General features: G+C 47.6%; 1 protein-coding gene across 1 annotated transcript in view; it reads left to right on the forward strand.

Annotated features, from left to right (window-relative positions):
• Positions 1–23356, forward strand: part of lmx1al (LIM homeobox transcription factor 1, alpha-like) — a 154703-nt gene extending 131347 nt beyond the window's left edge. The window contains exons 8-14 of the mRNA XM_052041851.1: positions 876–1108; positions 8083–8142; positions 8229–8395; positions 11733–11810; positions 13339–13456; positions 20706–20843; positions 23017–23356. Coding sequence (XP_051897811.1) covers positions 876–1108; positions 8083–8142; positions 8229–8395; positions 11733–11810; positions 13339–13456; positions 20706–20843; positions 23017–23174 — 952 coding nt within the window. The 3' untranslated portion in view covers positions 23175–23356. The remainder of the gene's footprint in view (positions 1–875; positions 1109–8082; positions 8143–8228; positions 8396–11732; positions 11811–13338; positions 13457–20705; positions 20844–23016) is intronic.
• The last annotated feature ends 1749 nt before the right edge of the window (positions 23357–25105 follow it).

Consider the following 25105-nt stretch of genomic DNA (forward strand, 5'->3'; position numbering starts at 1 on the left):
CAGAGAGGAAGGTTCAGGAAGAAGGAAGACATTTCAGAGGCATCTGTATGGAAAGTTTCATCGTTGGATTAAATACGATGGAAATGGAGAACTGGGAGAATGGAGTGGAGTCCTTACAGGTGGCAGGGTGGGACGAAGAGTCGCCATGATGGCTGTGGGAGTCAGGAGGCTTGTAATGGATGTTAGTAGCTGAGGTGGAGGCAGAGAGATCCAGCGAAGGAAGGGGGGAGTCTGAGACTGACCGTGTGCAGCTGAGGTCAGGGTGGGAATAGGCAGCAGAAGTAACTAAACCGTCAAGTTCTGTGTGAGTGCAGGAGACAGCACCAATGCAGTCATCAAGGCACCAATGCAGTCGTGGCTGCGCCAAGGCAGTCGTCAATGCACTAATGTGGTCATCGGTGCACCAATGCAGTCATCGACGCACTGATGTGGTCATTGATGCGCCAATGCAGTCATCGATGCGCCAGAGAAAGAGTTGAGGGAGTGAGCCCAGGTAGGTCTGAAATAAAGACTGATCCAGAAGGAATGAGATGGACAAGGTGAAGCTGAAGTGGTGAGAATGATTCGCTGTTCAGTAACATGTTCTCATCTGGAGCCTAATGGTTGACATTGACCGGTTAGGCCGAATGGTCCATTGTGCTGTAAGTACATGTAACCCCATAGGTGTATGTTGAACACAGGGCGGTTTGGAGTGCACGGATTAACATTAATGTCCCTGAGTCACTGCTGTGTGTGTTTTAATGCAGCGTTAAGGAACCATGATTGCTACCTTCCAACTGCGTTTAGCCTGACTGTGGTCTTCCCCAGAAGTGTCCACTCTGTTCTCACCACTCAGGCTGCCGACTCTGACCCATTCTCCCGCACTTGTCTTTCAGGCTCTTCGTCACCAAGTGCAGTGGCTGCGACAGGGCCATCGGCCGCTCCGAGTTCGTCCTGCGGGTGCTTGGCAGCGTCTACCACGCGGGGTGCTTCAGCTGCCGCCATTGTGAGCGGCCCCTGCGGCAGGGCGACGAGTTTGTGCTGAAGGAGGGCCAGCTGCTCTGCCGTGGCGACTATGAGAAGGAGCGGGAACCGCTGAGCGAGACCAGCCCCGGCCGCAGCGAGTCAGGTACCGGAACAAGGGCCGCGCTCGCACTGCCATCGAAACCCAGGCTGGGAACTCTCCCCGGTGACATGGCTGAGATTTGTCCATCCGCCAACGTCACTGGTCATCTGCACCTTGCTGTTTGTGGGATCTTGCTATGCACATATTGGTTGGGTCACTTGCTGTACTGTGTAGAGATTTCAACACCATGGGTACAGTGTGGTGGTGAGGAGAACTCCACAAATGCACCACTGGCTCTATGTGCAGGTGTAACATTGATCTGCCTCTAAGTACAAAGATTTGGTGATGAAAGACTGCATCAACCAATCTAGCCCCTTTAATGAGCTTGACCCTGCCCCTCCACACCGTTCTGAATGGTGAGCAACAAACCATCGGCTGGCAGAACTCAGCGGGTCAAGCAGCATCTGTGGGGGAAGGAAGGAATTGCCGAAGTTTCAGGCCGAAATTCTGCCTCGGGACTGTGGAGAGGGGAGATGGCCTGTATAAACAGGACAGGGGGAGGGGCGAGACAGGAGCTCGAGGTGATTGGTGGGCTGAGGAGGGGTGAAAGATGACAGGCAGGTTGCGTCAGGGAGGCGGAGCTGGGAATCAGTGGCAGGTGGGTGATAGACGGAGGCAGAGAGAAGGTAAAGAGAGGCAGATGAAGCGAGGTAGTGGAGCGGAGGGCGAAGGTGGAGACAGCTGCTGGAGGGTGATGAGCAGGAACACAAAGGGCTGCAATGGCATCTCTCGAGTCACACAGCAGAGGAAAGTTCAGCAGAGTGAGGACTGTGGTTGTTGAAGGAACAGGGCAAGAGGTTGGAGACTGCTGCTGAGAATCAGAATCAGGTGTATTATCACTGACATTTGTTGTGAAATTTGATGCTTTCTGGCTGCAGTACAGTGCCAGACATAAAAGTGACTACAAGTTACAAAAATAAATAAATAGTGCAGAAGAGGAATAACGGGGTAGTGTTCATGGGTTCATGGACCGTTCAGAAATCTGATGGCGGAGGGGAAGAAGCTGTTCCTGAATCAGTGAGTGTGGGTCTTCAGGCTCCTGTACCACCTCCCCGACGGTAGTAACGCAAAGAGGGCGTGTCCCAGATGGTGAGGGTCCTTAATGATGGATGCCGCCTTCTTGAGGCACCGCCTCTTGAACGACAAGATGATTCTGGAGGAACTCGGCAGGTCAGGCAGCATCTGTGGAGAGAAGAGGGTCAATGTTACGGTCAGGACCCTCCTTCCTGCCTGCTTTTCTCCTCGGATGCTGCCTGACCTGCTGAGTTCCTCCAGCATCACCATGTTGTTTATTCATCTAGATTCCAGCATCTGCAGTCCTTTGTTTCTCAAGTATTACTGCCTCTTGAAGATGTCCTCAATGGCAGGGAGTGTTGTGTCTCTACAACACTCCCGGCCACCTACAACCTTCTGCAGCCTCTGTCAATCCTGCACATTCGAGCCTCCATACCAGGCGGTGATGCAACCAGTCAGAATGGTCTCCACCATTCATCTGTAGAAATTTGCAAGATTTTTTGGTGACATACCAAATCACCTCAAACTCCTAATGAAGTAGAGCCACTGGTGTGCCTTCTTCATGATTGCATTAGTGTGTTGGGCCCAAGATAGATCCTCTGAGATGTTGACACCCAGGAACTTGAAGCTGCTCACCCCTTCTACTGCTGTGTTGTGAGAGGAGGTTCTTTGAGGTCTTAAAGATAGAGGGTTCTGGACACAGTCTTTGGAATTTTAAAAATGGTTTATTCACAAAGACAAACGAAGGAACAGAATGAACAGGAACGGATGCACACTCACACACACACACAGGTGATCACGAGACGTGGGGGAAAATTGCAACAGGGGTGAGATGCGCGCGTGCGCACACACACACACACACACACCAAACTAGTTACAAATGATCAAGGAATAAACAATACAATACCTGAACACCCAGAATCTGAACAAGCATCAGCTCTTTGGTCCCAGGAATCCTTAACTAACTACCCTTAAGTAGTGCACAGCTTACCTCAACATCCTCAGAGACAGAGAGGGAGAACCAAGCATGCAGCACTTTTTATACTACTGGAGGGCTGGGTGGTCCAGCAAGGTGTTTAAACGGGCCAATGGTTAGATGTCAAGGACAAAGGTGCATTACAAAAGCCAATCCTTAGGTGTGCACTTAATGGGTGGGGTGGAGCCAAACCTTTGATTGACAGTGGTGTCGCTTCCGACCCGATGAGCAATGCTGTCATCCGACCAGAGGGGTCAGTGTTGTCTCTGTCACGTGACAGCCATGACCTTTGTCACTGTACATGCTGACCCCTCAATGAAGTTTGGCGGGTGTTCTCCCGACTTCCCCTTCCAGAAGTCCACATCCAATTCCTTGGCCTTGCTGACGTTGAGTGCAAGGTTGTTGTTGCAACACCACTCAAACAACCGATCTATCTCACTCCTGTACGCCTCCCCATCGCCATCTGAGATTCTGCCAATCACAGTGGTGTCATCCGCACATTTATAGATGGCGTCTGAGCTGTGCCTCCCCAGGTTTTCCCTGTGGCTTGCGCAGGATGGAAAGAGAGCTGTGGGGCATTTCGGCCAAACTACTCCCAGGTAATCTGAATGTTAGAGAAATACCAGGACCTGCAGTGAGGTTTAAAAATATTTGAATAATCTGCAGGTCGGAGAGGTGATGAACAGCTGACGTCACCTGTCAGACGCTGCACAAGCTGTGCTACCACCCAAGCTATGCAGTGAATCCTCCCCAGGATGGACTGGGCAGATCAGGTCACTGGAGAGTTATCCAAACATCTGTAGGAGGACTTACTCCTGAAGAATCGTGACAAGAAACCATTGTGAGAAATGACAGATTCAGGGATTCTCAAGTGTTGTTTTTTTCTTTGATTAAACTCAAGTGAAATGTTCAAACTGCAGGAAGGAAGGTTGTTTGGAGACAGAGACAGGCGCCTGGCGCAGTGAAGCTGCCTGTTGTTGAGTCTTTCCTAGCCCGCAATAAATGGATCGACCCCACAAGAGGAGGAGAAGGACTCACATCTAGCAACGAAGTACTTTCACAGTGCAGTGTATGGTCACCGAAGATAGTAAACTTGCCCACAACACGTTCCACAGTCAGCCCCAGCTGAATGATGTGTTTGAGTGACATTGGCAGAGGGCTAGGTCTTGTCTGGGAATCTAGAGAGAGCCCCCAGCTCCCCCTTGTACTGAACTAGTTGGCTGCAATCTGAATCAGCAAATCTGGGGTCACATCCCACACCAGAGACCGGAGTGGGAAACTCCAGCACGGTTCTGGGGCCTTTGCAGGTGCTGTCTGTTGAACGAGGTGTTAAACTGAGATTCTATCTGTCCCAGGAAAGGACAGCTGGGTTCTAAGAGATGCGACGACGGTATCTTAAACAAGAGCAGAGGGGTTGCCCTGAATTAACATTATTAAGGAGTAAATGGATTACCTGGCCACTATTACTTGCAGTTTATGGGATCTTACTGTTACAAATTACAACAGTGATTGCACTTCACAAATACCTCAACGGTTGTGGAGGACTATGGGATATTGTGAAAGGCTCTGTCAAAGTCTGAGTCTTTCCTTATCTCTTAAAGGTTTGCACCAACCTGCCTGTCAAAGGACTGCCCAGGAAAATACCAGCCTGGATTCTTGATCACTGAACAATTCAGGAAAATAACCAGAGTGCTCTACATTTGTTGGATAAAACACCACAGAAGCAAATCCAAAGTCAATGTCAAAGTTGAGTTTATTGTCATCTGCACAAGTACACGTATGCACAGGTACAATGAAAAACTTACTTGCAGCAGCATCACAGGCACATAGCATCAGATAAGCAGCATTCACAAGAGAAATATAAATTAAACTCAAATTATACACAATTTTTACAAGAAAGAACACAATTAGTGGTCATGGTGTTGTTATACTGAGGTAGTGATTAGGGTTGTGCCGGTTGGTTCAAGAACTGAATGATTGAAGATGGTGGGGATCTTTGATGATGGATGTTGCCTTCTTGAGGTAGCGCCTCCTGTAGATACTCCCGATGGTGGGGAGGGATGTACCCGTGATGTGTTGGGCTGAATCCACTACTTTCTGCAGCTTCTTACATTCCTGCACATCTGACTCAGGGGCCATCCGTGGCTCAGGATTTGACTATTTCAGTGCATTCCTGATGGGCCTCCCATTTCCTATCCTCTGGAAATTTAAGGTCAATCAAAACACTGCTGCCTGCTAACTCACACCAAGAGTGCTTCGCTCAGTACTGTCGAGCCCACTGCACTACTGTGGCTCCCAGGAGCAATGACTCAGTTTTAAAACTGTCGTACTTGCCTCCAAATCCTTCCTTGGCCTCAGGTTTTTTCCTGTTACCACTTGAACCCCATGACCCACCATGATATTCATGCTTCTCTAGTTTTGATCTCTTCTGCAGGTCCAGCAGCCAGAGTTCTGGCCCATTGCTCTGATTATGGGGGTCAAATCTCACCAAGACAGCTGAGAAATTTAAAGTCAAGTAAATAAATAAATGTCTAATAACAAGGAAATCAATAACGGTGACCCAACCTGTTCATTAATGTCCCTCATGGACAGAACCCAGCTGCCCTTTTCCTAGCCTGGTCCATATGTGACTTCAGACCCACCAGTTTAGCTGCCTCCTCATGTCGTGGCAATCTGGAATAGACAATAGACCCTGGCATTGCCACCGATGTCCACAAACCCCACCTTAACCGCTCCAAGCTCTGAAGCTCTGAAACTCCTGTCCCGAACCACTCCACCTCCATCACCCCAGCCGCCCTCAGACACTGACCCACCCCAGCCCACCCCCCCCACATGTAGATTTACCAACAATCCACAATTTGAACCAACCCCACAACCAGTTGTCCACCACGCACTGATAAAACTCATGACCTGACCCATCGCCCTGGAAGATCCAAAGTCAAAGTCGAGTTTATTGTCATCTACACAAGTCCATGTGTGCACAGGTGCAATGAAAAACTTACTTGCAGCAGCATCACAGGCACATAGCAGCAGATAAGCAACATTCACAAGAAAAACATAAATTAAGCACAAATTATACACAATTTTTACAAGGAAGAACACAATTAGAAGATTAAAAAAACATCTTAGTGCAAATTGATCAGAGTGGTCATAGTGTTGCTATCCTGAGGTAGTGATTAGGGTTGTGCCGGTTGGTTCAAGAACCGAATGGTTGAAGGGAAGTAGCTGTTCTTGAACCTGCCTGTACCTCCTGCTGCGAGAAGATGGCATGGCCCAGATGGTGGGGATCTTTGATGATGGATGTTGCCGTCATGAAGCGACGCCTCCGGTAGATACTACTGATGGTGGGGAGGGCTGTGCCCGTGATGTATTGGGCTGAGTTATTTCATTGATCTGATTGACCGACCCCTCCCACCCCTCACCTTATCGCCCCTTCCCCCTCGTAATCCAACTGACCACAGCAACGTCCCCACTGTCCACCAACCACCTCACAGGTAACATTCTCAGGACCGCCTCTCTGAAAAAATCCTGTCTAACACCATCCTTTGCTCCCGATGCGGGGTTTCAACCCGAAACGTTAACAATTCCTTCCCCCCCCCCCCCCCCCACAGATGCTGCTTGGCCTGCCAAATTCCTCCAGCAGACTGTTTGTTGCCCCACCCTTTGCTATACTGCACCTTGCCAATGAATTTCCCCCCTATTTACCCCATTATTGCCAGGAAATGACCAAGCACCCCTCCTCACCTCTGCACTAGACACCTCACACTGTTCTGCCCCAGCCTTCCCCACAGACCTGTCCACAGACATCCTTCAGTGGCTGGGAAGGCAGAGATGGATAAAGCAACGTCTCCTCATTAAACAGCAAGGTCTCCAGAACTCACATAACTCCACAACTCCCAGCAGATACACCTACACCACCCCCTCGCACCAACTCCCCACCCCCCACCACACCCTTCCCGGCTCCCAGTCAGTTTCTAAACGTTAGATTCATGATAAATCTTCGAAGATGAAAGGGAATTCGTGAAGTATCTTCCAGCAGCATAATCACTTGTACAAAGCATTACCTCCATCCAGCGGCTGCTGAAGGCAGTTCACTCACAGGCAATTAGATTAATTATCCGAGGATGAGGGGAGAGGAGGGAGGGATCAGATTACAGTTGACAGCTCCAGTCGGTGTGCTGGGTCACACTCTCCTTCAGTGCTGTCACTTAGGTGTGTGTGGATTGTCGCTGGGCTGGGGTTGCTGTGTGCAAGGACAGAATTGGTAAGTTGATTTATTATTGTCACATGCACTGAGGCAGTACAAGAGAAAAACAATAACAGAATGTAGAATAAAGTGTTACAGTTACAGAGAAAGTGCAGTGCAGGCAGACCATACGGCATAAGGGCCAAGATAAGATAGACTGTGAGGTCAAGAGTCCATCTTATCATATTAGGGGACTGTTCAATAGTCTTATAACAGCGGGAACATGGCTCAACGTGCCTGCTGCTGTTTACGAGCAGAGGCACCAGAGTAAACGGATAGTGCAGTTGTGAGGGAAGATCAAAAAACTGCCAGGAATCTGAGTTAAGAACGGGTAAAGCTGGAAACACTCAGCAGGTCGGGCAGCATCTGGGGAGAGAGAAAGAGTTAACGTTTCAGAACTGGAGGGATCTTTTAACTGAATGCCTGTACCTCACCATGTGAATGATTCCAAGACACGTTTTAAAGAAATTGTTTTCTTCCAGTGTCCTGAATAAAATTCTTCCCTCAACCTCAGATTTTAATCTTTTCTTACAAAATAGGCCATTCAGCCCATCAAGTCTGTGCCAGCACTCAGAACGTTCCCATTAGTCCCATTCCCCCTCTTGTTTCCCTGTAACCTGTTCACTCACACATGCCCAAGAAACGGTTACTCTTTGTGGGATCTTGCTGTGCATAATGTGGCTGAGATGTTTGTCTATAACAAGAGTAACGGTTCAATTGTCATCCATTGCGTCTCCACAGAGTGCCTTGGAATGTTTCCGATGTTGAATGAGTTTTTGTTTGGGATGTCCGGAGACTGTGGTAAGTACAGCACGGAGAGTCACCCCACAGAGTCAGAGCATAGGGGCCCTGCACCCTCACTGTTTCCCTCTGTGTGTTTCCCTCAGTAAAAAGTGAAGAGGAGGATGATGGACAACTTGGGCAGACCCTGGACAAGGGCAATGACGAAGGCAGAGCGCACAAGAGGTCCAAACGCCCGCGGACGATACTCACCACCCAGCAGCGACGTGCCTTCAAGGCTTCCTTTGAGGTGTCATCCAAACCCTGCAGGAAGGTAGGAACAGCCTGGGGGCGAGGGTGGGGACTGGGGGGTGGGGGTGGGGGGGCATTGAGGCACATCCAGGTGGTAGAAGCAGAGTGGTCTCTGCCCAGCAGCTGGGAACACCAGCTCCCCACCACAAATCCCAGCTGTCCAACGTCCCAACAACCACCAGGGCTGGAGTCCTTACATGGAGGATATGCAACAAGGTGTGGCATGGTGGCAGGAACCTCTCTGAGTGATCAGAGCTCATTCCACAGTGTGGCTGGCATCTGGACCCACTTCCTGAGGGGGTTGTGGAGAAAGGTACTCTCACAACATTTAGCAAGTACTTAGATGAACGTTTGAATCGCCAAGGCATAGCAAACTCTGGGCCAAGCGCCGGAACGTGGACCTGACAACCTGCCAGCGTCAGGTTGAGGGAACTGGGAAGTTTCTGCCAAAGAATTCCCGGTGAATTGCTGCGATGTAGGCAGAACACACTGCAATGCCATTGGTGGAAGGGTGAACGTTTTGGGTGCTGGGTGAACATGCAAATTGGGTGCAGTACAGAGAGCCCCTCAAGTCTGCCCTGCCATTTAATGTGATCGTGGCTGATCTGTCTGTAACCTCGACTCTACATTCACATCTATCCTGGTAACCTTCCACCCCACCATCAAGTGGTTCCATGTACCTTATATGTTGGTGTGTTGTGAGATCACGTCTCCTGGGAGCAGGTGAGAGGAAGGGGATGTGAGGGGTGTTTCTTCCACAGAGAGTGGTTGATATCTGGAACTCGCTGCCAGAGGAGGTGGTTAAGAAGCATTCAAACAGACACTGAAATAGGTAAGGCCTAAGCAAGAATCATACCCCAGTGTCTGTTTGAATTAGTCTGTCTGCTTCAGTCCTAATGCAGGCAAATGGCATTAGTGTAGATGGACAAAAAGGTCAGCATGGACATAATGGCCTGAAGGGCCCCGTTTCTGTGGTGTACAACTCATCACTGGGCCCATGTAATTCGATGCTCACACTGGGATATTGCTGTCATGTTGCTATATAATGCCCAGGAAATTATAGGCCAGTCAGCCTGACTTCAGTGGTTGATAAGATGTTAGAGTCCATTGTTAAGGATGAGGTTTGGAGTACTTGGAAGCACGTGATAAAACAGGCCGAAGTCAGCATGCTTTCCTTAAGGGGGGATCTTGCCTGACTAATCTGTTGGAATTCTTTGAGGAAGTAACAGGTAGGATAGTAGTGGCTCATTGGTCTAGGGGTATGATTCTTGCTTAGGGACATGTTTGGGCTGATGTGCGAGAGGTCCCAGGTTCAAATCCTGGTTGACCCCTGTTTCTGGATTGGAGAGCATGTCTTATGAGGATAGGTTGAGTGAGCTCGGGCTTTTCTCTTTGGAGAGAAGGAGGATGAGAGGTGATTTGATGGAGGTGTACAAGATGATGAGAGGCATAGATCGAGTGGACAGTCAGAGACTTTTTCCCAGGGCAAAAATGGCTCACATGAGGAGGCATAATTTTAAGGGACTGCAGGAAGGTATAAGGGGGATGTCAGAGGCAAGTTTTTTTACACAGAGAGTGGTGGGTGCGTGGAACGCACTGCTGACAGAGCTGGTGGAGGCAGATGGGGACATTTAAGAGACTCTTAGATGGGCACACGAATGATAGAAAAATGGAGGGCTATGTGGGAGGGAAGGGTTAGATAGATCTTAGATCAGGATGAAATGTCGGCACAACACCGTGGGCTGAAGGGTCTGTACTGTGCTGTAATGTTCTATGTTCTATGATAGACAAAGGAGAGTCAGTAGATGTGGCTTATTTGGATTTTCAGAAGGCCTTTGACAAGGTGCCGCACATGAGGCTGCTAAACGAGATAGGAGCCCATGGTATTACAGGAAAGGTACGAGCATGGATAGAAGACTGACTGACTGGCAGAAGGCAAAGAGTGGGAATAAAGGGGGCCTTTTCTGGTTGGCTGCCGGTGACTAGTGGTGTTCTGTAGGGGCCGGTGTTGTGTCCGCTACTTTTCACATTATATGTTAATGATCTGGATGATGGAATTGAGGGCTTTGAGGTCAAGTTTGCGGATGGTACAATGATAGGTGGAGGGGCAGGTGGTGTTGAGGAAGCAGGGAGTCAGCAGAAGGGCTTGGACAGGTTGGGAGAATGGGCAAAGAAGTGGCAGATGGACTACAGTGTAGGGAAGTGTACGGTCATGCACTTTGGTAGAAGGAATGAAGAATTCCCTAAAGGTTAACTTGCAGGTTGAGTCAGTAGTAAGGAAGGCAAATGCAATGTTAGCATTCATTTCAAGAGGACTAGAATATAAAAGCAAGGATGTAATGCTGAGGCTTTATAAGGCGTTGGTCAGACCACATTTGGAGTATTGTGAGCAGTTTGGGTCCCATATCTATGGAAGGATGTGCTGATGTTGGAGAGGGTCCAGAGGAGGTTTACGAGAATGATCCTGGGAATGAAAGGGTTAACATATGAAGAGCGTTTGATGGCTCTGGGCCGGTACTCACTGGAGTTTAGAAGAATGAGGGGGGATCTCACTGAAACCTACTGGATATTGAAAGGCCTGGATAGAGTGGATGTGGAGGGGATGTTTCCAGTAGTGGGAGAGTCTAGGACCAGAGGGCACAGCCTCAGAATAGAACAAAGAACCTTTAGAACTGAGATGAGGAGGAATTTCTTCAGCCAGAGGGTGGTGAATCTGTGGAATTCATTCCTACAGACGGCTGTGGAGGCCAAGTCATTGGGTATATTTAAAGCGGTTGATAGGTTCTTGATTAGTAAGGGTGTCAAAGGTTACGGGGAGAAGGCAGGAGAATGGAGTTGAGAGGGAAAAATAAATCAGCCATGATCAAATGGCGGAGCAGACTCAATGGGCTGAATGGCCTAATTGTGCTCCCATGTCTTATGGTCTCATGGTCTCATCCCTGGTTGCACCTTGACAAGCCCCCTCTCATTCTTCTAAACTCCAACAGATACGAGCCTAGCCTGCCCAACCATTCCTCACAAGAAACCCACCCATTCCAGGTATTAGTCTAATCGATTAATCTGGTAAAGGATCAAGTGGGCTGCTTTAACCTGGGTGGTGTGCAGCTACGAGTTCTGCAGCTGCATTCAAGAGTCAAAGTGGAGTTTATTGTCATCTTCACAAGTACCAGTGTGCACAGGAGCAATGAGCAACTTACTTGGAGCAGCATCACAGGATCAGCATCAAAGTGGAGTATTTTCCAACACCCACATCTAGAATGGCACTTGGCCAATGACTGAGGAACTAGGCCAGCACAGAGGGAGGAGGGAAGGTTACTGAGGGGGTGGTTCCCGGTGTCAGTGCCTTTGTTTTGTTCTAGGTCAGGGAGACTCTCGCTGCAGAAACAGGCCTCACGGTGCGGGTTGTACAAGTCTGGTTTCAGAACCAAAGAGCCAAGGTGAGAGCCGTATTTCACTACTTCCCTTTACCCTGGCCCAGTCGATCTTTTGTTCTTTGTCCCCAGACATCTCCCCCACCACGGTCCCCACCGGCACAACCTTCCTCTAGTAAGGAGCGCTAAAATGAAAGGTTGCTGCTCTGTGACTCAATGGGCAGCACACTCCTCTGAACATTGTAGATTCATAGCTCACTCCAGGCACCCAGGACAGAATCCATTCATTCCAGAGCAGTACTGAGCAATGGGCCAATGGGTGTGTCCGTCAGGTGAGGTGCCAATGTAAAAGATCCCAAGCATATTAGTATTACCCCTTGCCTGGCTGGAACATTTCCAAATCAGTTTATCCGGCCACAATCTCATTGCTGCTTGTGGGATCTGGCAGAGCACAAATTAGTTGCTGTGTTTCCCAAATTACCACAGTAGCAGTACTTCAGAATGTAAAAAACACAACTTTTTATCTGACCTGTTCCAATACAGGGTCTCAACCCAGAACCTACACCTTTTTCCTCCACAGATGCTGCTTGACCTGCTAAGTTCTTCCAGCGTTCCGTGTTTTGTTCCAGATTCCAGCATCAACAGTCGCTTTCGTCTTCTTCATACTTCAGAAGATTTCCACTGGCCATAACGTACCTTGCACAGTGAAAGATCAAAAGCAATGCAGATTTTTCATCTCTCTGCCTGGGATTACCAGTATGGTAACCCCTCAAAACAGGGCCAGTCGCATCTGAACTCAGCTGACTTTAGTTTGAAAGGAGCTCAAGAGATGGGGCGGTAATGGTGCAGCTAGTAGAACCGCAGCCTCACGGCTCCAGCAACACAGGTTCAAACCTGACCTCGGGTGCTGTCTGTGTGGAGTTTGAGTGTTCTTCCTGTGACCCAGGTGCTCTGGTTTTCTCCCACATCCCAAAGACATGCGAGTGGGTAGGTTAATTAGCCACTGCAAATTGCCCCGAGTGTGTGGGTGAGTGTCGAGTCTGGCGGGACCCAGTCAGAATGTTGGGGGGATAAAATGGGATGCGTGTGGGTTGAGTGTAAGTGGGTGCTCGATGGGCCTGTTTCCATGTTGTATGGCTCAACAAAAAATCCCGTGTCAGTCCCAAACAATAACCCTCGGTGAGATAACTCAGTCCTTCAGCTGGAATTGGTCGAAGTGCCATCGTAACTCACCATGGGTGCTGGAATCAAGGCGGCCAGTGTGGGTCTTGGTCTGTGACCCTTCCACTCCTCCCCCCCACCTCCCAGACTGCCAGAGGTAACCCAGACCAGTCTCAGAACCTCACTCCCGAGAACTCTACACAAGCTCTTGCTTGGTTCCCTGCAGTTTACCCCCAGGTTTAATCTGTTCTGGGCCTCAAAATCAGGGAGGACAGAGGCCTCAGGTGTCAAAATAAATGCATTACATTTCTTTCTGTTGAAAAAACTATAGATTTAAAACCTGTAAAAGAAGGGTATTTATAACTCATGTTTCCTACACAGAAGCTCAGTTTTAAACTTAAAAGTTGTTCCTCTTGTTATTTGAAATCTCCAGATGAAGAAACTTGCTCGAAGGCAGCAGCAGCAGAAACAAGAGCAGCTGAACTGCCAGCGCATGGGCTCTCGACACAGCTCGAATCGAGGGGCAAGACGCAACAACCAGGACAGCGAAGGTGAGCAGGTGATCACTGATCCCCGAGCTGACAGTGGCCAGAGAAGGAAGAGGTAAATGGAGATGGGGAGAACTACTGCAGGGATCCCATGGTGAAAGAGATCAGAGGATCATCCTCAGATCAGAGGTTAAGAGGAGCTTAAGCAGCCATAGTTGTTCTCATTATAGAAAAGGTGTTATCGCAGGAGAGGGGTGGCTGATTTAAAGTGTCTGTTAAAGAACAAGTAGGGAAATGAAGATGTGCAGACACTGTGTTCTGCTGCCCCTGATAAAAGCTATGTGCTCACTTGCAATTCAATAATCTTGGACAGAGTGGTAAGACGGTCTCCCCAGTCACCACCGCATTATGCAGCCAGTAAGTGGCCCTGCCTACAGAAAAAAACGTGCTTAAGACCTAGCCTGAACAATTGTCTTTAATATTCGGAAGATCTGAAACACTTTAAAATAATCTAAAGTAATAGGCAACTAGATTTAAAGAAAAAGTAGGAGGAAGATTTTGAAAAGCCTCTTTAAATTAAATGGCATGGAAAGGACATTTTAAATTGGCAAGCAATTTAATATCTGTTGCCTGGGAGTCTTCATTTAAATTCCTTGCTCACTACTTACACCTCCTTGAACCTGTCACAGAACCTTGGGTCAGTGAATACCAGGAAATCAGCACGAGTCCTCACAACATTCATGGATGAAGTAGATTTCAGTGTCGGAGTCCAGTCTGTTGCAGGTTGCCAACAGCAACTCAAGGGTTTGTTCATTAGAGACACACAGGACAGAACCAGGCCCTTCGGTCCGCGTGGACCATCAAGTACCCATCTACATCCAGCCACTCACCAGCACCTGATCCATAGCCTTCCATGCCATTAAATGCTTGTTTACATGGATACTTGTTAAACGTTGTGAGGGTACCTGTCTCCACCAGCTCCTCAGGGAGTGCGTTCCCACCTGAACCTAAACTTAAGATGAGGGCACAGCCTCAGAATAAAGGGACGTCCCTTTAAAACTGAGCTGAGGAGGAATTTCTTCAGCCAGAGGGTGTTGAATCTATGGAATTCATTGCCACAGAGGGCTGTGGAGGCCAAGTCATTGGGTGTATTTAAGGCAGAGATTGATAGGGGGTTAAGGTTTATGGGGAGAATGGGATTGAAAAGAAATCAGCCATGATTGAATGGCGGAGCAGACTCAAGGGGCCGAATGGCCTAATTCTGCTCCTATATCTTGTGGTCTTATGGTCTATGGTCTTAAAAGACAAAACTTCCAAGCTTTTAAACACATTGAGCCAGACATCCTATCAGTTTAATAAACAAGTCACAGGAAACACTCCCATTTTACAGTTATTACTATTGAACAACCCAGGCCATAGTTTTGCAGAGCTAGTTATCACAATCTGGAATGCACCGCCTGAAGGAGTGGAGCAAGGAAACATTTGAATGGGGTGGATTTGGTGGGCAGGGGTAAACTGACAGGAATCACAGACTTCCCTTCAGCCATCTCCGCAGTGACAGCTGGGCAGGGTCTCTCTGGCGACCTCTTATATCTGTTGTCCTCTCTCCTGCATAAAGACCAACACTCGGGCAGTGAAAATGAGCCCTGCCACACACTGGGAACAACAAATTGACAGCCAACCGAGTCACACTTCCAGATGGCAAAAACAAAGAAGTATTTAAAAATAAACTTAAAATCCTAAAAGACTTCCAAGCTTTTAAACATGTTTTAACACTTCAAAAATAATTTTAGATATGTCTTACAAAGATTAAAACAAGTAATTTTTAAACGATTATAATTCAAAATCTGACCCAAAGCTGTTGCAGCTGCTTCCTTCCATTCAGACCAGTGAACGAACGTCCTTTGAGCATCCCCAAACTGGGCAGAATTCTCCAGTGAGGTCCAAGTTCCCACTCCCATCTTGAACATTGTGAGGAGGCCTGTGATTTGCTTCATGGAGCTACATTCAAATGAAGAACCCCACAGTGGAACAGCTTACATTAACACCAATGTGCCTTAGTTCAGGAGCAATTGGGTGAAACAGTCTTGCACCATGGGAAATACTGGCAGGTGTCTCCTCAGATCTTGTAGCTCCTGTCCATTTGGAAATTCTGGGCGTGAAGTAGTTCTGGACTGGCAGCACCAAGGCCAGCTTGACATGGTAAAAAACTAGTGTGTGCAGTGCACACAGCCTGCTCTGATGCAGGGTTTGAGAACAGATTCATTCCTCTCTCACGCTGTGATTGGGTCAACCTTGAGCCCTACTGTACTAAGGAAAGGTTCAGGTTACTCTTCCTCCAGCACACCAGGAGGGTCACTCTGGGAAACTAGACCACAGCTGGTGGCACCATGGGCCATGGGAATGGATCCAGGGACATGAGTTCAGGCAACCACCAAATTGTTGTACAAACCCACCCGGTTCACTGGTGTCCTTCAGGGAAGGAAACCTGCCATCCAGTCTGGCTAATAGGTGCCTCCTGACCCACCACTGTGATTCAGATCAAGGCCATTAGTGGCAGACAATAAATACCAACATTATCACTGATATATACACTCCATGAATGAATAAATAAATTAAATCGGACTTTCAGCCCAACCTTTGAAGCAGGCAGCGACATGATCATCATGGGAAACTGGTGGTTGACCTGACGTACTTACCCTGCCATTTTCGAGTTCAGGTACTCAAATCAAGAGCCCATCCAACATCCCTGTTGAAGGGGATGATCACCTCACACAAATTGGGCGGCACGGTAGCATAGCGGTTAGCGCGACGCTATTACAGTGCCAGCGATCGGGGTTCGATTCCCGTCGCTGTCTGTAAGGAGTCTGTACGTTCTCCCGTGTCTGTGTGGGTTTCCTCCGGGTGCTCCGGTTTCCTCCCACATTCTAAAGACGTACGGGTAGGTTAATATGGGGGGTTTAAAAAACAGGTGGCGCGGACTCGTTGGACCGGAATGGCCTGTTACCACGCTGTAAATAAAATTTTTTAAAAAAGAACAATGGGCAAGGAAAGACCCTCTGGTCCATCCAGCCTGCCCCTCAAATTGGGATGTTTTATCTTTCACAACATATACACTGCCCACTTAAACTGTATCATCTCCTGGAAGAAATGAGGAAAGAGACTAAATTTGAGACAAAGCTTAGGAATTCTCTTCAGTGCCTGCCCCCTTCCACCCAACTTCCACCCTCGCCCGCAGGGATCGAAGCTAGCCCAGCTGATGACGATCACCTTGACCCATATTGCAGAATTTCCACTTCTTGTCGAAGGTGTTTGTCACTCCCGCTCAATACCAAGTTCTGTTCTCACTTGGAGCTTATCACGTAAATTGACATCTGCTCTATGTATGACTTTAAGAGGCTTTTAGATAGACACGTGAATATACAGGGAATGGAAGGGTACGGATCATGTGCAGGCAGAAGAGATTTAGTTTAATTTGACATTGTGTTCGGCACAGACATTGTGGGCTGAAGGGCCTGTTCTTGTACTGTACTGTTCGATGTTCTATGTTCTACAAGATTCCAGCCGGTTTTGTTGATCCTCCATTGTCAAAGCAAAAAAAAACACCTCCCTAAATCAAACTAAGATCAGGCTGTAGACAGTTTGAAACTGTAATGTCTACCCTTGGAACCTACTAAGCTGAAATAAAGTTACCGCTAAATCCCAGTTGGCGGAATCTCATCTCAAAGCAGGGATTGAACCTGGAATCCTCCTGGTCTGGCATAGCTCAGTGATGCACCCAGCAAGTTAAAGAGCCTGGCTGGGAAAGATGTGGTGAGCTCCAAATACTGTAGAACGAGGCCTACTATTAGCATGAGGAATAGTACCTGTCTAGTAACACTACAGCCTTCAGATAACTCCCTTTCTCTATTTCTATCAGAAATGGTCAGTCCTGCTGCAGGTATTGGTATTGGTTTATTATTGTCACTTGTACCGAGGTACAGTGAAAAACTTGTCTTGCATGCCGATCGTACAGGTCAATTCATTACACAGTACAGTTACATAGGGTTAGTACAGAGTGCATTAATGTAATACAGGTAAAAACAATAACAGTACAGAGTAAAATGTCACAGCTACAGAGAAAGTGCAGTGCAATAAGGTGCAAGGTCACAACAAGGTAGATCATGAGGTCAGAGTCCATCTCATCATATAAAGGAACCATTCAATAGTCTTATCACAGTGGGATAGAAGCTGTCCTTAAGCCTTGTGGTACATGCCTTCAGGCACCTGTATCTTCTACCTGATGGAAGAGGAGAGAAGAGAGAATGACCCGGGTGGATGGGGTTATCCGTGTGCTGTGTTAGCCCAGCTTTTCTCTTTTCACAGACACTGCCTGATCTGCTGGCCAGTTCCAACATTTGCCTTTTGGTCTCAGGTCTCATTGGCAGTCTGACCTTTTGTTTGTTTTGTCTCTCTCCAACTGCCCTCATTAATCTACCAATCAGACGGTTCTGTAAGGTTTATAATCACCACGGTATCCCAGGTCTCACCCTATTGGATATACTCCCTTTGTGCTATCCATCCTTCCCCAATCTCTGCAGATTAAAACTAACTTGTTTTCTCACTTTCCAGTTCTGTCAAATGGTCTTCAACCTGAAATATTAAACCAGTTTCTCTTTCCACAGATGTTGCCCGACTTGTTGAGAGCTTTCAGCATTTTCTCTGTGTATTCCACCAAAATTCTCTTTGGCCAGCCTCTCCCAGAATGTAAATGGGGGTTGGTTGGGTTTCATGACCATATTATTACTGCCCCAACTGGGTCTCACGTGACATTACTACTGTTAACAAGGCACCTTGAAGGTATCGATCCGTTAGGAGTTTAGGAAGTTATCTTGGAATGATGTACCTGAATCAGGTGCTCCAAAACTTCCAGGAAGACATTTCCTACCAGTTACAAAGTGTCTCGGAGAAAGATATTTTTTCATTGGGAATTGAAGGAAGAAGTACAATAGGGTCTTTCAAGAGACTGTTAGATAGGTACATGGAGCTGAATAAAATAGAGGGCTATGGGTAAACCTAGTAATTTCTAGGGTAGGGACATGTTCGGCACAGCTTTGTGGGCCGAAGGGCCTGAATTGGGCTGTAGTTTTTCTATGTTTCTATGTTTCTAAGTTCAGGAAATAAAAAACCTTTGAGTACAGGACATAGATTGAGACATCACAGCAGACGTCAGTTGCGAGCAGGTAGATAACCAATCAACAGGCGTTATGGACCCAAGGTCTTGTTTAGAATTCTTTACTATTGGCATCTCAAGGTTGTGTTTCATGCTCCTCAGAAGGACTTTGGCATTATGCCAACTGCAAGCCAGTTCCAACAATTTTGAATATTCCCTTAGATATTGAACATCTGACATTTATTTTGCCACTGGATATTTCCAAGCAGCCTCTCGTGACCTGTGTCGAAAAGATTGGTGAAGACCTCCTCAGGCAGGTTTGTGGTCTACCTCCATCAACTATGAAACAATTATTCAGGAGGCTCGTTAGGAAGGTCATCAGAATTCCCACCAGCAAGTGACAGACATCCGGAAATCTGCTGGTTTATTCAAAACCCACATTGAATAACACCACTCACCATATGCCACATGTTACTTCTCTCTACTCATCAAACATACCATGAGATCTCCAACATGCACTGATTCACCACACCAGTCCCAAGGCTGATGGTTGATCAGGACTCTCTCTTCAGTCAAGGTTTATGATATCTGGAAGATTTCAGCTTAATTAGCTACTGATTAAATCTTCTGCTGCATCTTTTAGCTCTGGCAAGTTTCCTTGCCTGCCAGAAACAAAATTATCACTTTCAACACACACCAAGCACATGCTGGAGCTGGGTTAGTGTTGGACATATGGACAGGTACAACTGAGTTAACACGAACAGGGACTAACCCATCAGTACCACTGACCATCAAGTCAGGCACCTACCGCTAACCTCTCAAGGCAATCAGGGAACTCTCGCTCCAATCCCAATGATAATATTCCAGAGCAGGTGCTGCCTCTCTGTGCCAGGCTCAACCACCTGGACCTTTTTGTTGAGGGGAGAGACGAACGTGACAGAAACGGAGTGACCTCACTGCAACTTGCATTTACGCAGCCGTTTTAGCCAGTAAAACGTTCCAAGGCAAACACCAGGAGTGTAATTTGCTCCAAAATTGACACAAGCCAGAGAAGAAGGTAGGAGGAAAGATGATCAGGTTTGGTAAAAGAGCCTTTAAGAAAGGTAGAGAGGTCTCATAGAGTCGTAGAGATGTACAGCACAGAAACAGGCCCTTCAGCCCAATCTGCCCGTGCCGGCCAAGCTGCCTTCCAGAGCTAGTCCCATTTGCCTGCATTTGGCCCATATCCCTCTAAATTTGGCCCTAATCCCTCTAAACCTTTCCTATCCATGTACTTGTCCAAATGTCTTTTAAACATTGCAATTGTACCCGCCTCTACCACCTCCTCCGGCAGCTCGTTCCACATCCCCACCACCCACTGGGTGAAAAATTTGTCCCTCAGGTTCCCTTTTTCTCCTCTCACCTTAAACCAATGCCATCTAGTTTCTGACTCCCCTACTCTGGGAAAAAGAGTATGACAATCCATCTTATCCATGATTTTATAAACCTCTATAATGTCACCCCTCAGCCTCCTTCGCTCCAGGGAAAACAGTCCCAGCATAATTCAAGCTCTCCAGTCCCAGCAACATCCTTGAGAACCTTTTCTGTGCCCTCTCCAGCTTAATCACATTCTCCCTATAGTACAGTCACCAGAACTGCACACAATATTACAGGTGTGGCCTCGCCGATGTCTTGTACAGCTGTAACATGACACCCCAACTCCTGTACTCAATCCCCCATCCGATGAAGGCAAGCATACCATATGCCTTCTTCACCACCTTGTCTACCTGTGTCATAGCTTTCAGAGAACTGTATACTTGTACCCTTGGGTCTCTCTTATCTAGCAACACCCCCCAAATCCCTGCCATTCACTGTGTATGTCCTGCTCTGGCTTAACATCACACTTATCCGAGTTAAATTCCATCTGCCATTCCTTGGCCCACTTTCCCAGCTGATCTAGACCCCGCTGTAACCTTAGACAACAGGTCTGGGCAGGAACTCCCAAGGATTGGTACCTAGGTTTCTGTTGGCATGGATGTCGATGGTGAGCTCGCCTCTGCCGACTAAACCTCAGACAGTGATCCATGGTGGATTGCTCTGGCACCACACAACATCAACCATTGATTGACTGCCTTAGACATTCCATCTCCCAATCTCTATCTCTCTTTCCCCCATGTGCAGATGCAGCGAGTGCCCCTGGAATGGAAAGGATGATGGCTTCCTATTCCTCTCTGCAACACCAGCAGCTGAGACCAATGGACCTGAGCAGCTATAGCACGGACCACTTCAGACAGGGACTCACCCCACCACCGATGCCAGGTGATCATACGCATCCTCAAAATGAGTGCATCAATCAGAGAGGAAATGCCCAAGCGCAGGCACAGAACTGCCTCACAGTAAAGGAGGCTCCTAAAGGAATCGAGGGCGTAATTAGGTGAACGTCTATGTAAGAAGATAAGAAGATAGAAAGAAGGTGAACAATAGTTTGAATGGGACAAATCGGACGGTTCCATCATTCGATCTGAACCTCCCCTCTTCCCACATTATCCCTCCGTTTCCAAAGGTCAAGGTGACAGGACAGCTGCTGCCTCACAGCTCCGTCGATCTAGGTTCAATCCCAGCCTCCAGTGCCGCCCACGTGGGGACTGTACATTCTCCCTGTGACCACGTGGGTTTCCTCTGGGTGCTCCGGCTTCGCCCCCACATCCAAAAGATGTGCTACTGGAAGTAAGCCCCTGGTGTAGTTTGGGTGGCGGGTGAATCAGGGTTGGGGTGTTAATAAAAACATGGGGAAGGATAGATTACAGAGGAATAGGTGAGGAAATGGGAATGCTCCGAGAACGGTACAGACTCAAAGGGCCAAATGTCATAAGAAAATATAAAATCTAACTGCTTCGGGTTTGAATAGTCATTTACAGCCCTTTGCTGTACAGAATTTCAAAAAGACTTAGAAGCCTTTGGGTGAAGAAATTTCCCCTCTGCTCAGTCCAAAATAGCCAAACGCTTGTTCTGAGACTTCACCACCCACTTCCCCCACCCACCCCCAAGCTCAAGACACTCCGCCAGAGGAAACATCCCTCAACCTTACCACTCCTTCCGGGAACTTTTACATTTCAGTGCAATCACCTCTCAATGTTCTAAACTTTAAAGAAAAAGTATGCAGTCTACTCAAGGACACCTTTAGTGTAAAATAATGTCTCATGTTCTTCAAAGAGACACAAGGAAAGTATAACAAAAGGGGGAAGATATTAGGAGGAGTGGCCATACTAGTGTCAAGAGGAGCCTTAAAGGACCAGGGAGATAGAGAGAGGAGTTTAAGAAGAGACTCCACAGTGTGGGGATGAATGACTCTCACTGCCTTTAGCAGCAAAGCCATTAGGTAACCTTACAAAACGCAGCTTTTGATGGATAATTACCCAGTGTGTTCGAGTTGTTCCCACCTTCCACCTCTCACTTCCACATTCTCTCCAGATCTTCAGCTTTGTCCATCTCTCATCCACTTCTCCCACTCCTGGCCTCTCTCAGTTACTTGGCCGCATAGGACACTTCACAGCAATGGTTACATTGAATAGGCTGAGAGAAACCACAGCCATTTTACTTGTTTTCCATTCATAAAGCAGGAAGGTCCTGGATCCAAATCTGCAGTGAATTAAGACGCAAGAGACCGCAGATGCTGTAATCAGGAGCAATGAACAAGGTACTGGAGGAACTCAGCGGGTCAGGCAGCATCTGTGGAAGGAATGGACATTAGAGGAGGAAAACCTCCTCAAGGTGAACATACCTTGAAGAGACTTTGCAGTGGAGTAGCAAAATGAAGACACAAGAGACTACAGATAGAGATGAAGGGTCTCGACCCGAGACATTGACTGTCCGTTTCCCTCCACAGTTGCTGCCTGACCCACTGAGTTTCTCCAGCACCTTGTTTCTTTGCTGTGTAGTCAATTAGCTTGTCTCAGTGGTAGTAATGACAGGGGATTTCAATGGGCTTCAGAGCTGGACAGTGTGCGGAGAAGATATCACGCAGGGTGTCACCTCATTATCAGTGTCCAGTGATCCCTGGTGAACACAAAGCTGATGTGAATTTTAAGAGGCTGGAGCTTTGCTCAGATGTGATAGTTCACAGTCCAATAGCCCTCCAATAATGCACTCAAATCTCCCCATAGCAGAGCGCGATGAGAATGTGGAATTCACTGCCACCTTGTGGAGGAGGTGAATACTTCTGATGCATTGAAGGGAGGTGAGGTAAACTCCAGGGACAACCTTGTATGTGAAGGGGTGAGATTTATTCGGGAAGGAGGAGGTTCATGTGGAAGGTGACGTTGGCACTGACTGCGGTTTGTGATTTAAGTAGCATCGAATGCTGTGCATGAACTATCACCTTCTGAGAAGGACACTAGCACCAGGCTGATTTAGAAGCCATGAGGAAATCAGCAACAAGGAAAACCTGGAAAAATTGCACCTTAAGACATTTGCTTTCCTTTGTGCCAGCTAGATTCGGAGAGAGTCTTTCATGGCATGGATCGTGATGGATCACTCAGTCACCTGGGCGAATGTCTCCTGGTCCCATCCGAACCCAACCTCCTGCCTGCGAGAGTGGGAAATCCCATCGACCGGCTGTATTCCATGCAGGACTCCTACTTCACTTCCTGATCCGCTGCAATCCACCAAGGAATCTTTGCCTTTACAAGTATTTGATGGTAGAGTTGTTGTTGTCACTGTTTGCTTTCTAGAGCCTTTACATCACATCTGAAGCACAGGGAATGTAAAAATATAGCGATTCCACTCTCCTTAAACAATACAAATACATTTTTCCTTCACACTATTCATTTCCCCTCCCCGTGCACACACACACACACACACACACACACACACACACACACACACACACACACACACACACACACACACACACACACACACACACACACACACTGAATAAAATAAAATGATAGAAAACATACAAACAGAATTACGGTGAAGTCCAGTTCCTTCCAGTCATAGTGTTCACTCCAGCTTTCAGCAGACGGGAGGAATAAGTAAGTACCACTGAACTGACACACTAACTAACATCTCCTTCATACCTTCAACCATTGCTGCGTTAAATGCTATAACATAGAACATAGAACTCTACAGCACAGTACAGGCCCTTCGGCCCACGATGTCGTGCCGACATTTTATCTTGCTCTAAGATCTACTTAACCCTTCCCTCCCACATAGCCCTCCATTCTTCTATCATTCATGTGTCTATCTAAGAGTCTCTTAAATGTCCCTGATGTATCTGCCCCCACAACCTCTGCCGGCAGTGCGTTCCACACACCTACCACTCTGTGTAAAAAATCTTACCCCGACATCCCCCTTATACCTTCTTCCAATCACCTTAAAATTATGCCCCCGTAGTGTTAGCCATTTTCACCCTGGGAAAGAGTCTTTAACTGCCCACTCGATCTATGCTTCTTATCATCTTGTACACCTCTATCAAGTCACCTCTCATCCTCCTTTTCTCTAAAGAGAAAGTCCCTGTGGAACATCACTGGTCACCGACCTCCATGCAGAATACATTCCATCTACAACCACCTTCTGTCTTCCATGGGCGAGCCAATTCTGAATCCACACAGCCAAGTTTCCCTGGATCCCATGCCTCCCGACTTTCTGAATGAGCCTTCCATGAGGAACCTTATCAAATGCCCTACTAAAATCCACCTACACCACATCCACTGCTCTACCTTCATCAATGTGCTTTGTCACATCCTCAAAGAATTCAGTCAGGCTCATGAGGCACGATCTGTCCCTCAAAAAGCCATGCTGACCGTCCCTAATCAGCCTATGCTTCTCCAAATGCCCATAAATCCTCTTTCTAAGAATCTTCTCCAGTAATTTGCCCACCACTGAAGTAAGACTCACTGGTCTGTAATTCCCAGGGTTATCGCATATGTGTAGAATGCCTTGGAGTTTTCCTTGATCCTACTCGCCAAGGACTTCTCATGCCCCCTTCTCACTCTCCTAAGTCCATTCTTAAGCTCCCTCCTGGCTACCTTGTAACTCTCCAGAGCCCTGTCTGATCCATGCTTTCTAAACTTCAAGTAAGCTTCGTTCTTCCTCTTGACAAGATATTCTACATCTCGTGTCAACCACAGTTCCTTCACTCTCCCATCCTTACCCTGCCTCAATGGGACAAACCTATCCAGAACCCCATGCAAGTGTTCCTTAAACAACCTCCACATTTCCTCTGTGCACTTCCCCAAGAACACCTGTTCCCAATTTACGCTCCCGAGTTCCTATCTAATAGCATCATAATTCCCCCTCCCCCAGTTAAATACTTTCCCATATCGTCTGCTCCTATCCCTCTCCAAGGCGATGGTAAAGGTCAAGGAGTTATGGTCACTATCTCCAAAATGCTCTCCCACCGAGAGATCTGAAGCCTGATCAGGCTCATTGCCTAGTACCAGGTCCAGTATGGCCTCTCCTCTAGTTGGCCTGTCCACATGATGCCATGAATCCTTCCTTGGCACTCCTAACAAACTCTGCCCCATCTACACTAAGAAATTACACTAAGACTTTAAACTAAGGAGGTGCCAATCAAT

Source organism: Pristis pectinata, chromosome 31 (genome assembly GCF_009764475.1).
Source record: "Pristis pectinata isolate sPriPec2 chromosome 31, sPriPec2.1.pri, whole genome shotgun sequence".
NCBI classification, from domain to species: Eukaryota; Metazoa; Chordata; class Chondrichthyes; order Rhinopristiformes; family Pristidae; genus Pristis; species Pristis pectinata.